At 52.3% G+C, this 17,293-nt stretch overlaps 1 protein-coding gene across 1 annotated transcript; it reads right to left on the bottom strand.

Moving 5' to 3' along the window:
* Positions 1 to 899: 899 nt before the first annotated feature.
* Positions 900 to 17,053, bottom strand: Inka2 (inka box actin regulator 2). Its single transcript, XM_004658989.2, has 2 exons — positions 16,926 to 17,053; positions 900 to 5,261 (listed from the first exon to the last, which is right to left on the bottom strand). Exons 1-2 carry the CDS (start codon positions 16,980 to 16,982, stop codon positions 4,425 to 4,427), a joined length of 894 nt encoding a protein of 297 aa, XP_004659046.2. The 5' UTR covers positions 16,983 to 17,053; the 3' UTR covers positions 900 to 4,424.
* Positions 17,054 to 17,293: the final 240 nt, after the last annotated feature.

Below are 17,293 nucleotides of genomic sequence, written 5' to 3'. Positions count from 1 at the left end.
GGCTATGTGGTTGTGGGTGTGTATCAACAACTTGGAGGTGAAAGAGGCAGGCAACATGTCAGGACCAACTGGAGGAGTTACGGGGAAGGACAAGAGGGCCTGTCAGATTGACATAGGACCTAAACAAGGGGCTTCCCCAGTGGTTTAGAGGCCGGACAGAGGATGGGGAAGGTTAGGGCCACCCTCACCATAGATCTGAAGGGAGAGTCACAGCGTGAGGTTTCAGAGTTGCCTGAGTCTGGAGACCTCTCCCTCCGTAGGGAAGGCCTCCAGGGTGCCTGGAACAAGGGAGGAAGGGAGAGATGTGGTCTGGCAGGGGACTTTAGCACCACCAGGCCGAAGCAGCAGAGACCAGAAGCCGGTTTTTCTGGAAATCAGCAGGACCTGGCTCATCCAACTCTATGTCTGGCCTGGCACGGATGCCCTAGGTTGACCAAGAGGGAGAGCTGGAGTGTGGCTCAGTGGGAGCCCACCCAGAGCAGGTCCTCAGGCAGGAGGCTCCTTGAGCACCTCTCCAGTGTGGCCCAGGTTGTTGTCCTGTCCTCTCCACGAAAAGTTTATGTGGGGCTGGAGAGGCGCCTTAGTGGTCAAGATGCTTGCCTGCCTTAAGGACCCAGGTTCGAGTCCCCACTACCCATGTAAACCAGATGCACATGGTGGCCCATGCATCTGGAGTATGTTTGCAGTGGCTAGACACCCTGGCATGCCCATTCTAAATTCTGCCTCTTCCTCTCAAATTATAAAAGCACACAAGCCATTTGGCAAACAAAACAACTACGCGATGTTCCTGCAGTGTGTGAAACCACATTCTCACCTGTCATCACTGATCCTCACCCCAACCCTGCCAGGTAATAGATTCAGTGCATTTTTTTTTTTTTAAGCAGAAAACCCACCAAGGCTCAGATAGTGCTGTGTTTATTTTCAGAATTGTCCCTTGGGGTACATGGTTCGTACGGCACTGAGGGGCCAGTCTTTCTTGGGAGGGGCTTGTGTGTCACAGTGTGCTTCACCCCTGGGTGCCTTGTGATCCGTTCCTCATAGCAGCCTTGCATCATCCTTGCTTCCCACATGAGAAAACCAGGCTTAGAGATCACACCACATCTACAAGCTCACACCGTGACAGGAATGGGTCTCAAATCCTGTTTGGTTTCAAATCAGGAGGTCCTGTACCAACACTGGCAGGAATGATGAGGTGCCCTGTGGGGAGGTCACCCGAGGCAGGGCTGCTCTGAAGGAGCTGAGTATGCTGCGGCGCCCCAGCTGTGCTAGGCGCCTGCTTGACCATGTCCTTGAGGAATCCCGGAGACTCTGCCCTCAAGGTCCTCCTAAGCAAGTGGGATGATGACTAGGGCTGAGCTTCTGTTCCTCAGAGCCTAATTTGGGCTCCGAAAGACTGAGCAGCAGAGACATGTGAACGAGGGGAGAAGAGACCCCTGTTCTGCGAGGCTGGCAAAAGGAAGCAGGAGGCAGGATCCACCAATCGAGTCCAACAGTCTTCTAGTGTCTGTACTAGAGCATCTATGAACTCCCAGGAGCCACCGGGAAGCAGGTAGAGCTCTGAGCCTGGTCCAGGCAGAGGCCACCTGGACCTGCCCAGGAATTAAGCCAGGTGTGGGGGGGAGGGGGGGGCTATTTGCCAGGGAAGATAGTAAATGAGCTTCCGGTTCATTTGCATGTCCTAATTAACTATAAAATGAGCCCCAGAGGCAAAATCCAGCTGTCAGTTTCTTTCTGCTCAGTTTCACTGTCCTCCAGTACACGCTGCCCTCTCCCGTGAGAGCTGAGCCCTAGGCGTTCTCACTCACCGCCTCACTCAGCTTCAGCAAAAATCTCCACATTGTCTCAACAGGAGGCCAGATGGGGAAAGAGACATAAAAATTATAGGAGGGTAAGTGAATTACCATACTCTTTCACTAGCTAAGCATGACATAGTGGCTGAGACATTATTTTGGCCCCTTCAAGGCACAGGCAAAGTTCCTCCAACAGGTATTCAGCGCGCCCTTTGTTACCTATGCAGGGATATGGGTAGCATGGGAGGTTTTGTAGTCCCTGGCTTGCTGTGGAGCAGATACCAACAGTTTACGGGCAGGCACAAGACTGGATGGAAGTCAGAGAGCACTGTCTTAATCCCAGCCTGTACTGTGTGAAAGCTGGACAAGCTAACTTCTCTGGGCCTATCTAGGTAAAAGAAGATAACAGAGATCATTTCCAGGGGGCCATGAAAAGGGAAATGGGGCTAGCAAAGGTGGCTGGCACCCATGGGTTACGCTGGGAGCCAAAGTCACTTCCCAGTGGTTTTTGCCCTGTCCCAAGTTAAAATGAGTCTTAGTCCCTTGAGTCTGACTTCTTTGCCATGGTATCCTCTTGAGGTCAGCAGCTAGGTTCTTTTCTATCAGTGTTCTTTCTGGCCCTGGGTGGGGTTTATCGTTTTGTTCAGCTGAATTGCTATGATCAGTCCACAAAAACAGATGGGTCGCAGATGAATGACCAAAGGGCTGGCTTGATTTCCCACATGAAATGTCATTGCTAGTGTCCTCTTGAATGACTTGCTGGGTGGCTCCCTCCTCTTGGGAGACAGTGTGGATTCTTCTCATGCTCAATGTCTACACACACATCACCAGTGTCACCAAGGGGCCACAGTCCCAGTCCTTCATAGCACAGCAATGTCAGAGTGCTTAGGGAGACAGAATGGGCAAGGGCCTGCCTGGGCAGAAGGAGGGAGGTCAGTGGGCAAACACGAGGCAGAGACGGGGCCAGCAGGGGTTTGGGAGCCCCAGAACCCTGAGATTCAAACGGCACTCCCTTCATTTGCTGGCTCCTTGTATGGCATGACCCTTTGACCCTCTAAGAACCTCCACAGATGTATCTGGAAACTAATTCTTTCTTGGGGCATCCTAGGGTTGATACACTGCCTGGCAATCCTGACAGCTCAAAAGCAGAATAATAAAAATCTTTCCTTCCCCTCCTTAGCTGACCTCACCCCAAACTGACCATCTACCATTTGACTGTTTGACCCTCACCACCTCCGCTGGGCCAATACCCCCAGCTCTGGCTCTAAGCCCTTCCTTCCACCCGTCCCCTGAGGGGTCCAGTCTGCAGGCAGAAGAGCCTTTCTTGTTATTTTTCTTCCCCGATTTGTTTTTAATGCTCCAGGGGCGGGCAGGCAGTTTGCCTCTAATTGCAGCTGTCACACCCCATCAGGCTGAGCTGTGGCCTTAGGAGGGGATGAGGGAGGAGTAAGGCTTTAACAGGGACCTGCATTGTCCCCTCTCTGCCAGCAGGCATTCCCTCTGGGGGATTGAGGGAAGAGATGGACCTCCATGGGCTGAGGCGGCGGCCCTGGGTGCTGCTTTAAGGAAACCAGAGCCCCGGCTGGCTCCACTGACTCTGGGACGTAGAGGGCAGAGGCAGCCCTGGGCTCTGTCCAGGGCAGAGGGGCCATGGGATGGGAATTTTTAAAATGAGTGGGTGTTTCTCTTGGGTTCACCCCTGCCTCGCTGGAGTATTTACCTATAAACTGCATGGCAACGCCCCTGCAGGACAGAGATGCTCAGAGCTGCTCGGGTCGGACGGTGTGAACTTCAGGGTCCAACCACTGTGTGCATTCGGCCTGGACTGTTCACCTTCTGGCAGCCTTGAGTTCTTGGGCCTGTTGAGGTCTATGAGCCTATTGCTGTGTCATGTAGAAAAGGGCTGGGGCCCGCTTACAAAACAGCATGGTGGTAGCTTTTGAACATATGTACCCAGACCCTCACATCGCCTATCTCCTGTGAAGCACAGGGCACATGGGCATGTACCCATCTTCCCCATTACTCTGCACACTACCCTCCTTATTCAGCCTCTTTCCCAGAACCCTGCCATGGGCTGAAATCTCCCTGGCACCAGGAGGGGCTCAGGGTGGAGATTTCCCTCTAGCCTGGGAGGCCTGCCTGTCAATGCTTGGGCCCGCAGCAGTGCCTTCCAAGGAAAGCAGACAGTTAAAAGGTTGGGGGCACCCAAAACAAATCTTTATTGGGAGCATCTCTGGGGAACCTAGGACCCCAAGGCCCCACTCCATAAGATTGTTAAACTGGGGTCTGGGAGGGTAGTAGAGGGATGTTGTCAGAGACATTTCCTGGTCTCCTGACTCTCCCAGCAACTGTCACCTCCAGCTCCAAAGAGAACTCAACACAATACAACACACACACAAACATGCACACACACACACACACACCTCTTCCTCTCTCTCTCTCTCTCCTCCAGAAACTCTTGCCTCCACCAGCCCGTCTTCTGGTGAGCCCTCCCTGAGAACTTTGGTTTCTCCCTTCTTCTGGGGGAAACAAACTTGAACCTGGGCTTCTGAAGGCCCTATCACCTGCCCTCCCTCCTCCCCTGGGGCCCAGCATCAGGACTGGCCTTTCACATTTAGCCAGACCATCTAGAATTCAGACCCAAACAGCTGTGTTAATGTCAAAGTGCGTGCGGGAGAGGTCCATGGCCTTGGGGCTACTTGTGGCCGGGGTTTCGTGTCTGGGATCCCCAGGGCTTGAGAAGGGGAACCGTCCAGAGCCTTTGGAAAGGCTTCGCTTCTTAACCTTCTGGGAGCGTCCAGCTCGGGCCTCGGAGACCATGGGTGTCACCCAGCCTGGCTTCTCTTTGAGTAGCCGGTCGCGGTCAGGCCTCACGCTACGCAAGAACTTCCTAAAGATGTTTGCTGTTAGAGCAAACTTGCGGCCCAGCTCCCTGGGCTGACTTTTCTCTCCTTTGGGCTCACCTGATCCCCTAGTTTCACCCTTCTCCCCACCCTTCTCTAGTTCTGGCAAATCTAACCAGTTGCCCACCAGGTCTGCAAAAACATTGTCCCCTAACACCAGGGGCTGCCGATTTCTTCCCCGCGACATCAGCGTGGACGTCCAGTCATCGGGCTCCACCCACTCTGGCCCCTGCTGGGCACAGCTTTGGTAGTCCTGCAGCTGTGTCCTAGACAGAGCAGTGACATCCTTCCCATAGACCCTCCTCTGGCATGGAAGCTTGGTGCTGCTGCCAAAAGAAGGCTGGCTGGAGGCGGGGTGGGCTGCAGGCCCGGCAGGACCTCCGCCACCCTCCCAGCAAGGGTGCGCATGTGTCTGTGGACTGCCAGGGCAGCTGGGAGCAGGAGGCCCTCCAGAGATCTCCAGCTGTTCCAATGCCGTCTGCACCTGGAGGAGCTTCAGTTCTTGCAGCGCCCCCATCATGCAGTTCATCTGATCCTGTAGGCCGTCCCCCACCTCTTTCATGGACATCTGCAGGGGAGAGAGAGCACAGGGCCAGTGAGCAGCAGAGCAGCAGGAAGGGTTCCCTGGCAGCCCGAAAACACAGTCCTAGGGTCATCCAGCCCGCCGCTCTGGAACCTGGCCGCTGCAGCCCGCTACAGGGCAAGCCCATGCCGCGCCAGTGGAGGAAGCCGAACACCGCTGTGACTGGCTAGGAGACTGTTACTGGGAATGAAGTAATCAAGGAGCGCTCTGGCCGAGAAGCTATACAAATATTCTTCCACTTATGAGGGGGTCGTGGCCAGGTGTGATGGGTGATCTTGTCAATTTGATGGAATTTAGAATCACCATGGAAACAAATCTCTGGGAATGCCTGTGAGGGGTTTGTCTCAAGCAGGGTGCCCTAACTGTGGGCAGCACCATGCCGTGGGCTGAGGTCCTAAACAGAATCAAAAGGAGAAAGTGAGCTGACCACTGGCATTCATCACTCTCGGCTCCCGCATTACTGACAATGTGCGACCAGCTCACCTTCCCCACCCAAATGGACTGTAATCCTGAAGTGTAAGCCAAAATAAACCCTACTCCAAGTTTCTTCTAGTCAGGTATTTAGTCACAACAATGAGAAAGTAACTAATACGCCAGGTAAACCCTATGGCATGTTGGGAAGTTCTCAAAAGTTGAAAATACACTCAATATACCTAACCTGCATCACAGCTTTGTCTAACTTACCTGAAAGTGCTCAAAACTTACATTCATCTATAGGTGGGCAAAGCCATCCAACACAAAGTCTATTGTATTATAATGAGGTGTTGACTATCTCATATAACGTACTGAAAACAAAGCCGGGCATGCCAGCGCACACCTTTAATTCCAGCATGTGAGAGGCAGAGGTAGGAAGATCACCATGACTTTGAGGCCACCCTGAGACTACATAGTGAATTCCAGGTCAGCCTGGACTACAGTGATACTACAGCTCAAAAAATATGTAGATAGATAGATAGATAGATAGATAGATTGATTGATTTAAAGCAAAAATCAGAATGGTAAGCCAAGCATGGTAATCCAGACCTGGATTTTCAGAACTAACTTGTCCTCCCAGCACATGGGAGGCTGAGGCAGGAGGACCTCCATGTGTCTGGGCTACATAATGAGTTCCAAGCCAGATTGGACCAGAGTGAGACCCTATCTAAAAAAACAAAACACAACAAAACAAAAAAACCCAACAATCCCAAAAAGGTTTTATAGTTTGCCTTTGCACCATAGTAAAGTCCCAATATCATTAAATCAGAATTCTGTGTGTGTATGCACATGCATGCATATGCATAAGCATACCCGTATGTATATATACATATATGATATGTACATATTCAATCTACCTTTATAAATTATGTATAGTCTCCCCAGCTGCTCTTATTACTTCTACTTGAGATAGGAAGAAACTGAGATGCATAAGTGACTTGCTTCGATCAGACAATAAAGAGTGGAGCTGAGATCAGCTTGAAGATGCGCAAAGTGGCAGTGGCCATCGCTGTCCTTCCTCATGTCCTGGCTCCCTGGTAGCAGTAACCAGTGAGAGCATTCACTATGTAACAGGAGTCATGCTACACACTCTAGCTGCACCATCTCATTCAGTCCGTATGAAGCCGGGAGGTCAGTATGCTCACTTTAATAAGTGAATGAATTGTGATGGGAAGGGAAGAAGGGAGGGAGGAAGTCACCTGAGGTTAGGCAGCTCTATGGACTCAAGCCCAGGACAGCCTCATTCCAAATGCTATCACTCAGACTAGTAAGCCACTGCCTGCAGATGGCTGGGCCTGAAGTCTACTCTGTCCTCGACAGGGCAGTGGAGAGGGGGAAAAAGGGCCACTATAGATGAGGGTAGGCCTGGGCTTCCTTTATCTGTCCTTCACATCTGATTGGTCAGGAGAGAGAGCAGGCCATCAGGAAACTCCTGTGTGCTGAAAGCCTTTGTCCAGTCCCTGCTTCTCAATCTCTCCCTCCCCAGCACCTGTCCCCCCTCAGCTGCCCTCATACTTGGCTCCAACAGTCTTCCTAACTTCTTAACCTTACCAGCTCTGTCACTGTGTCATGCTAGAGATGGGATCCTTGGGCCAGTTCTCCAGGAGTGTCTGGGGCCTGAGTCCTAGCTACCATCTGGAAGGGGCTATGGAACCGACCTGGGTCAAGGCCCCACTTGGAAGCTGTAGAGAAGAGGCTACTTCTGATAACATTCACAAGGTTTCCAGCCCCTGGGCCCAGGCCGCCTTGTGCCTGCCAGCTCCCTCCCCAGATCCTGATCAAGTTACTCAGTACGCAGGGACCATCTGTTTCTTAAGCCCCCCCAGAGACCCACGGGATCATCTTACCTCCCAGGCTTGTCTTAATGCCCAGAGCTAAGCTCAGGGGCGGGTAGGGGGGAACAGCAGTGGTGGGGGACAGAGAGGCATAGCAAGGGTGGGCTGGCTGGCAGCTGATCTTCTCAGGCTTCTGGGTCAAATCTTCTGCCAAGCCTGGCCTGGCATGGAGAGAGGATCCATCCTGGCTCCCTGTGAGCCAGCAGCACTAAGGGTCAGTGGAGGACTGGCTGTCCTAGAGGGCCAAGAGGCTTATACTGGGCTACAGTGATTGCCCTTGCTTTGTAGACTTTACTGAGACAGGCTGAGAAGTGACTTCTCACAGCTCTAGGGCTTGCTAGAGGCTCGTATATGTCATTTGCGTGGCGGTGGTGACAGTAGAGAGGACCCGGAGCCCCGTGGGGGTAGCTGTGCCTGTCGTTGCTGGCTCTGACCTCTTCGCTTCTGCTTCCCTGACCCCTTCCTTTCATGAACACTCAGCTGCAGCTGCTAAGAGCCAGAACGGAACCAGAGACTCTGGGATGCAAACCCAACTCAGTTCCTTCCTGTCGAATTGCTTCTGCCTCCGACTGCCTATTCTTCCACGCTGTCCAATCCTCTTTCCTGCCACTCCCACCTGGAAACTCGTTCATTTTTAGCTTCTCTATTGAATCACCCAGTTCTTGTCTAACTTAATCATGTACCAGACTGGAGTCTTCCTCCCCCAGATGTCCCGAGTCTTTCCTTCCATGCCAGAAATGTTGCAGAAGCCTCCACGATGCACACCTCCATCCCACCACCTAAGTCGGTGGCTCTCTGCTGTCCAAGAGAGTCAAATGCAAACTATTTGGACCTGTAGTAGAGACTTAAGGCAGGATTTTGAATCCCAGGCATATCCCTGCCCCTTATGCATCCCCACTATGCTCCTATTAGGGGCTCATCTTGGGTCCTTGAGATGCTGGACCCTGAAGCCATAGTTATGCACTGGCCCCAAGCCCCAGAGGAGTTCAAATGCTCAGCTGCTGCATCTATGACTTCAAGGCAGACAGTGAGATCTATACATCAGTGTCTCACCTCAGAGCCTGTCTGGCCACTGACTGATAGATCTTCCCTCCAGACTGTCTGTCTGCTACCTTCAGTCACTCGCTAGGCTTGTGAGGCCATTTTTCCCAAGGTTTCATTTCACCGAGCAGCGAGGAGTCTGAGCTGGCAGGCTTCCTTACAAGAAGGAGAAACGCAGTTCAGGTCAGAGGCAGTGGGAGGAATGAAGTGACCCCATTCAGTCTCTTCCAGTGTGGAAAAATCCATAAGAAATAATGCTGACATTTTTATACAATTTTCCAGTGAGAATGTGTGGGAATGCATGAATTTGGGGCTGTCCACAAAACAGAGGCCCTTTGTAACTTACAAGGGCTGAAATGCCACCCATATTAAAAATAACATTCTGTAGTGGTTCAGAACTTAGGTTCTGGCAACAAAAGGAAGAGGGTTCAAATCCCAGCCCTGCCACAGGGTAGTTCTGACTTGGACAGGTTATTTAAATTCTGTTTTTCAATTTCTCCCTAGTTTTTCCTTGCTTATTGTTTTGTTTTCTTGAGACAAGGTCATGCATGCTATGTGGCCCTTCCTGGCCTCAGAATCACAATCCTCCTGCCTCAGCTTCCCAAGTGCTCAGATTACAGGCATACTCTATTCTATTCTGCACCAGGCTCAATTTCTCAGTTCTTTAAAGGAGGCGTAAGTCCTGACACCTATTGTGCAGGTTAGATAAGGTAATATAGATCTACGTGGCACAAAGAGAACATTAGGTGAATGTTGGCTGTTCAGACTTCCTGTGTACTTGCAGAACGTTTCTTCTCTTGTGAAATTTCATAACATGCAATGCATTGCATTTGTCCAACCAAAGTCCCTATCTCTTGTCCAACAGCTGCTTGCCCCAGTCCTGCCCCACTCAGGGGAAGGGGAGATGAGGAAAAGGACGCCTAAGTCTCCCTTTGCGCACTCACGCTGCCCTCCTCAAGCCCAGCAGAAGCACCAGCATGCTGATGAACAGAAGGCAGCTGTGAGAGGGCTAGACACAGAAGGAAGCCAAGTGTGGGAAGCTGGGGGGCCAGGGCCAGTGGGAACAGGAGCATCCGCCGGGCCCTCCGCAAGGGGAGCCAGCAGGACAGCTTTTCCCACCAATCCCAAGGGGATGATGTCACCCATGCAGAGAGAGCCAAAGACCAACTGCTCTCTTCACCCAGAGCGTGGGACCTTCTTGGATCCCAGGGCTTCTCCTGGCTGGGGTAGGAGCTAAGGGGAAGGCAGCTTAGGCTGGGCCAGAAGTGAATCACTTGGAATCCCAGGCTCCAGGCTAGAAGCCTCCCAGGAACTATCACGACACCTTCACTTCTTCCTCCGGACAAGGACTAAGTCAAACTCAACTTGCTCCCAGGGATTCCCCACAGGATCTGATTGGTCTTAATCCGTGTAAGAATGGATCCTACAGCATCTGTCTCTCTCTTCCCAGTGCAGGGAGATGGGGGGAAGAAAGACAGACAGAGAGAGAAAATGAGAATGAGAGAACTAAGTACCGACCACTAAATGCAAAATCTTTAATAAGCATACCCCAGTGAAAGACACATGAGTTCTTCTGAGACAGACTCTGAGGGGTCTCCTCACCCACCTTCTTGCTCCACACTACTACTGGTCCATCTCCCACCTCCAGCACAACTTTAAGCTCTCCAGTTGTCATCTGCTCCAGCCTGTCCATGCTGCCAGTGCCCTTCTGGTGCGGTCACGAGCCCCACAAGACAGTCTGGACACTAGGCTGGACCTGGCCTGCAGTCCTTGCTGAAGAACTCAGCACTTGGCCATTGTGTCCTCTAGGTGGAGAATCTGTGAAGTGTCACCTCTCCTCTGTGGGGGGCATCTGCCCTTTCCTAGGCATCGCCCATCCTTGTCTCTCAAAGGAGCCTCACTTGATGGATTAGCAAGGCAGCCAGGGATCCTCTCAAACTGTCTTGTCCCTCAGTGTTGTCCACGCATTCTTCCCTAGGACTTCACTATTTTCACAGTATCAACACATGATTGCCATTCCTATTAATAGCTTATTTAAAGCTATGCACTTTATGCGAATCAATGTGTTTATAAAGAGGTTTGCATGAAAAGTATGGCATGCACCATCAACACAGATGGTAGCTAGAAGCATACCGGTATCATGAACCCTGCCCCAGGAGACACACTGCTCTATTGCCTCAGGTTCAAAGGCTTCTTGGTGGGAGGACTGGAACCCCAAGCCTGGCCTCTAGGTCAATGCCAAAATTCTGACCACACAGCACCATGGAGTATTGAGAGGAACCAGTCCAGGCAGCAGGAAGAGCGAGGGAAGTTACAACCAGGTGAGGAAGAAGAGCACACGAGACCATCTTCTGAAGGCCTTCCAGGTCCAGTTCAGCTCCTCCCTGCTGAAGGCTCCTCAGAGGGAAGAGCAACTGCCTGCCATTGGGGAGGAGATCCTACCAGCCCAAGCCCCAAGTCCTGTTGGGGGAGGGTCTGGGGTCAGCTGTCCATAGACAGCCCCCTCCCCCTCAGCACTTGCTGGGCCCTTTGTGGTTCGGGAGGAGGAACTCTGCAAGGCGATGCCAGCATCCTCGGCCCCGGTCCCAAGGCCTGCCCTGGGCCCGCGGCTGATCCTGCAGCTGTGCTCTGTCTCCATCCATCCATCTCACGCCCTCTCCCAGCTCAGCCAGAATCCTTTGACACAGGCTCAGCTTTGCCCATGGACTTGGCCGAGTGCCCTGCCTCCCTCCCCCCCCCCTCCCATTACTCACAAAATCTCCACACAGTTCCTTTCAGGCCCTGGGGAAGCTAGGAGGAGGCTCAGGGCCGGAAATGGGAAAAGCCCCACTTTTGCCAAGTGACCCATTCTCCAGCTCAGTGAATAGGGACCTTCTTGGCTCTTGGCTGGGACTGTCAACAGGAAGGTAACACGGAAACTGTGCCAAAAGCTGCGGGATGGAGGCGGGTAGAAAGAGGAGGAAAGGATGTGAAATGATGAGCCACTGTCCCAACCGAACCATCTACTGGGGGTCACATGATGGGTCCAGAGGCACAGACAGAAATCCTAATGTGGCCTCCTCTAGAAGCTGGCCTCTCGGTCTCAACCAGTCCTCTTCACTGACCAGCTTTAGCTACTCTTCCCTATGGTCTACCAAGAGACCCCCCCCAAGAAGTTACCTTCCTTTTTCTTTTTCCCTGGTTCAAGCTTTCATATTCTTTTGCCTGGATTCTTCTCATGCTTCTGAGTCAGTTTCCTCCTTATTACTCCTTATCAGAGTGTATCTCTTACCATATGGCTCTTCAGTGTGCCTGACTCTCCAGTGTGACAGCCACGGCCCTCACTTCAGCCCCCACTGCCCATTATTTCTCCAAACATACTCTGTGTTCCAGCCGAACTCAAGTTGGTCTTGAGACAGCCACACCACTGTCCCGCTGTTCACCCATGTTTCACTATCTGCCTGGAATGCTGGTTCCTCCTGTGCACATCCCCACGGATCCCCCAGGTCGCGCTCACATGCTATCTCTCCTAGGACAGGACATTGTCTGTATCTCACAGCTGGAGGTCACCTCTCCCTTGTCAGAGTGCTGAGCCTGTACCCTTTACTGTGCATGGACAGCATACTCTACTGACAGGAGTGGAGGCTCTGCAGTAGGCAGACTAGGTCTGAATCCAACCTCTGCTGCTTATCCACTATGACCTCAGCCAAGTCACTTCCCTTTTGTCTGTTTGCTTGCTTTAAAATATGAGTGTAGCAAAAGTACAACTTCTTGGATTATTTTTGGAAACTGTGCATAATATGTTGTATACCTGGCATATCAACTGTTTTTATGTGGTACTAGAGGATTAAGCCCAGGATCCTGTCTGTAACATGTTTGGCAAGCACCCTATCACTGCATCACAACCTCAGCCCTGGAATATCAATGTTATTACCTTTCTATTAAATGGTAGCTTCCCCGAATATAAAATCTGCTCTGGGATTCTGTTTTGTTTTTGTATTAATACTACTGATGTCTGGATAGTGCCTTAAACATAGCATGAACTCAGTAAACATCTTCTATGAAATTAGTTAGGTAAACCCAACATCAAGAATTTACTAAAAAGGTAGCCTTGGTGCACTTGAAAGAATCTCAAGATCCAGGCCATCCTGGGCTATTTAGCAAGTTCCAGGGCAGCCTAGGCTACACAGTGAGACTCTGTCTCACACACAAAAAAAGTTTACTAAGTTCCTGTAACACATCAGGCACTGTTAAATTGTACACTGTTGTAAGGACTTACAATCTGGAGACACTTTACTTACTGTTTTTTATTCACTATAGCTATATGAAGTAGGTATTTTTAAACTTTTATGTTTATTTATTTGAGAGACAGAGAATGTGGATATGCCAGGGTCTCCTGCCACATATGGTTTTATATAGATACTGGGGAATTGAAGCCAAGCTGTCAGTCTTTGCAAGTAAGCACCTTTAAATGATGAACCACTTCGCCAACCTGAAGTCGGTATCTTTACTTTATTTTATTTTATTTATTTTTGGTTTTTCAAGGTAGGGTCTCACTCTAGTCCAGGCTGACCTGAAATTCACTATGTATTCTCAGGTGGCCTCAAACTTGGTGCGATCCTCCTACTTCTGCCTCTGGAGTGCTGGGATTAAAGCCACGCCTGACCTTAAGAACCCATTTTATAGATGAGAAAACTAATGGAGGTTAAGTAATATGCTAGGCTCAGATAGAATCAAGATTTGAATTCAAGTTGGCCTTACCCCAAAGCATATGCCTAATGCTTTATCAATCGACCCAGACTAAGTGGCCCAGATGGCCTCTCTCCCCCACTGGTTTCAAACATCAAGAAGCAGAGTGTAAGATGCTTTAGCAAAAAATTTCTTCTGGTTCTTGCTATTTTACCCAAGCTCTGAAAGCACCTACCATGGCTTCTCTAGCCCTTCTTTTATCCTTATTTTGCCTTTAGGCTACACTCTTTTCTTGTGTGCTAACACCTCTGGAACTACGACTACTCAGCAACGACAGAATTGCTTTCTGTAAACACCAGGCTCCCTAGAAGAACCTTCCCTAGAATAAGAAGTTGCTTCCCTATGTCTCAGCTAGGTAGAACATTCCAGAAGACAGCCTCCTCTAACCTGATACTCCTCCTGGCTGAACTTCAAAAGCTCTGATCACTCAGCCTTTATGCACTCAATGCGTCCCACATTGGTCTGGCTTCAACAAGGAATGGTCTGAGAGCAGCTTCTGTCGGCTTCCATGGTGTGCCTATGTCTACCCCATTTGTTGGAGGTCCGCAAGGGAGCCGTGTAGAGAACAGCTGGTCCTGAGGCCTGCATGCAGGCATGGGCCCTGTTTGGTGGCTAAAAGAGGCAAGAGGAAGTGCTCCCTGCTGAATCGTTGTAGCAGGGCTCTTTCTTCATGAAGAAGCGTGTCAGCTGCTGCTACTCCTCCAGCCTCGTTTCATCCCTGAAACCTGACTCTCCTTCCACTCGAGGCAGGGAGAAAGGGCCAGTATTCCAGCTGAATCCTTAACCTCCTTCCAGGGTTCGCTGGTTACAATGCAATTTTTTTTTTCTTTAGGAAATTGGAAACATTCAGCTGCTTTGGTTTTCAGGAACAAACTCTTCTTGGCTGAATTTCTTTTTCTGGGCCAAGGGCAAGATGCAGGAGGGGAGTGCAGAACATCCTGGATAAGGGGCATTTCACGGCCCACTGATGTTGCCTTTTGCAGCAGGGTTGTCCACGGTGTCTTCAAGTTGCCTGGTTCTTGAGGGAGCTTCAGTGAAATAAGTGAATGTGGAACTTAACCAGTTTTACATGAAGCCATTCCTAGGCACAAACCAATCTAGGGCAGGTCCAGGTAAAATACAGTCCTCCAGGGTGGCATGGGAGATTCTGTCTAGACTGAACTCTCAGCAGGGCAAAAGCCGCCCATTCACAGCATGAATCAGTTGTTAAGTGTTGCCCTTCCCATGACACCCCGATGTGTAAAGAAACCCAAGTTTTCCTATCCCAGCTACAGTCAGGCGTCACCGAATTCAATCCACGGTCCTATGAGGAGGTAAAGGAGGGGTGAGCCCTGGGCTAAGTGAACTCTGCTTTCCCCTGTGCTCAGTACCCACTCGGCCCAGAGCTTGATAGAGTTTCCTAAGCCTTGGGCTGAAGTGTCAGGGAGTGAGCGAGACTCAAATAGCTCTGCCTGTCACTCTGCTCTGTCTCCTCTCCCAGCAAGTTGGCATTGGGGAGGGGGTGGAACACCATGGGGGGGGGCCTCCCTTCAGAGTGTCATTCTGGGCCCCAGGCCAGGCATTTGGCTTCCTCTCCAAGAGAGTCAAAGGCTGGAGCTGCTCAGACAAAAGGCCAAATGAAAACTGATGGGGAGCTGGGTGACTTCAGCCTCTCCCCTTCCTGCCCACCCCCAGGCACAGGGGCTGGGGTCTTGGCAGAAGAGGGTGCGCATCCAGATCTGGAGCTGTGCTCCGAGCGGATTTTCTGCTGCTGGCATCACAGACTGTCTTCCTCCCCTCACCACCTCCCACCTAGGGTGCTGCGAAACATGCAAATCAGTAGGGTTTTTAAATTCCTTCCCATGCCAGGAACACCCACAAATCCTCCATAAAGGCAGATCCTGATGTGGGTGGTGTGGTCCTAGTTTCCAAGCACAAAGAGGAGGATTCTATTAGATTCTTTTCTCAGCATGGGCCTTAGGCCTCATTATCTGTGATGAACTTGACCTTTCTTTATGGTACTGCACACGAGTTGCTTATTTGTGGGCTGGGACTTCTGTCCTACACTGGCATGAGATGTGTATGAAAACTGGCAGGAGGAAAGGCATGGTATATAATCTCAGAAGGGCAGAACTGTACACTTCAGCTCTCCCCAAAGAAGTGGTTCTCCTGGCCAGTGACTTTCACATCTGAGTGTCCCCACAGAAAGGGTTTCAGAGCCAGATGTGGTGGCGAACACCTTTTTAATCCCAGCACTTGGGAGGCAGAGGTAGGAAGATCGCCGTGAGTTCAAGGCCACCCTGAGACTACAGAGTGAATTCCAGGTCAGTCTGGGCTAAAGCGAGACCCTATCTATCTTGAACCCCCCCACCTTTTGGAGGGAAGGACTAAAGAAGCAATTGCTAACCTAAGAATAGGACGGACGGGATGAGGGCCAGGATGGCTTGGTGAGAGAGCATCAATGAAACACTTGCTACTTCAGGCTGGTTGCCCAGCCCCATTATCAAAGCTACCCCCTAACACACTGCCAAGTTCCCTCCAAAACAGGAAGAGCAGAGCTTCTGCCCACCGTAGTGGGAAGGCCATCACAGCATGTGGACAGCCATACCCTGGCACTTTCTGGATCCGGTCTGCATTATGCCTGGGTGCCCTGGCTCTAAAAACAAGAACGAAGAGGGAAACAGTGAGACAGAAAAGTTCACTCCACGTGAGACAAATGAGAGGAGGAAGCCAAGGCCTGACGGAAAGGCTGACTGAAGAAGAGAATGGGGTGCAGAGTTCTTAGGTATTGAAGGAATATTAAGTAAGGGTGGGGCTAGGGCAAGGGAGGTAGGTGTATGACACCAGAGTCAACTTGGCCTCTCCAACACAGCTTTCGGAGTCACTACTCCTCCCACTTCGGTGACTGACACCCCTCCCCAGATCAGGCCACTTCGTCTCCGTCCCAGTACCCCCGGGGCGGCGGGTGGGGGGGTGAGCTCCGCACGCTCCCAGCGCGCTCCCCAAGCCCAGACCTGACATCTGGCGTGGCCTCCACCACTCCCGCTCGCGAGCTGCCAGGCGGCTCCCCTCCTCCTCCGTCCTTACAGCTGCCAGCCCCCTCCCTGCTGGCAGACAAGCCCGGGCAGACAGCCGGCCAAGCTACCCCCACAGCCGCGCCAGCTCTACCAGGCCCAGCAGAACTGGGGACCCGGGGCGGTGCCAGCTCCCGGCAAGCAAGCGAGCGGTCCCGGGTGACCTCCCGCCCCGGGCTGCACGAGCGCAGCGCAACCCCAGCCCCGGGCATGGGCGTCCGCGCCCGCGGGCACCTGAGCCTCTCCGGGTGTTGTGCCTTCCCTTCTCTTCTTTCTGGGTCGCGCTGTCACATTTCAGCCTAGTTGGCAGCTCTGCCTCTCTCTACTTACTTCTCATGACAACTCTGCTGGAGTCTTCCCCAGGACCGCTGCCCCTGAACGCCCTCCCCGGCCTGATCCCCCGCATCCACTCTTCCCCAGTCCCGCCCGCTGCACGGAGTCTGGGCACCGGCCAGGTACCCGTCGGGGTGGAGCCGCGCAGTCACGCCGGTCCCCCAGCGCCCGTCGGCACTCCTTACCAGCTCCTGTTTGAGGCGACGCAGATAGCAGTCCATGTCCCCGCTCTCCTCCTCCATGCGCCCATTTGCCGGGCTCGGCTGCACGGGCGCGTCGGGAACGCTGCGCGCTCGGCGGTGATCCCCGCGCGCTCCCCGCCTCGCGCAGCCGGAGCCGAGCCTCTCCGCGCGTCTGCCGGGACCCCGAGCTAGTCCGCCGCCGCTGCCGCGCGCCGCCAGGGCTGGGGGCGGGGGAAGAGCGCGGCAGCCAATGAGAGCTCGGGGCGAGATGTCTTCAGCCAATGAGAAGAGCGGCCTCGGGGAGCGGGCGGCGAGGGTTGGGCTACCCAGGTGAATAAGCCACCACCGGCGTTTGCAACAGCCCCCCGCCT

Source organism: Jaculus jaculus, chromosome 19 (genome assembly GCF_020740685.1).
Source record: "Jaculus jaculus isolate mJacJac1 chromosome 19, mJacJac1.mat.Y.cur, whole genome shotgun sequence".
Classification (NCBI taxonomy): Eukaryota; Metazoa; Chordata; class Mammalia; order Rodentia; family Dipodidae; genus Jaculus; species Jaculus jaculus.
This window is presented reverse-complemented; position numbering and strand designations above follow the sequence as displayed.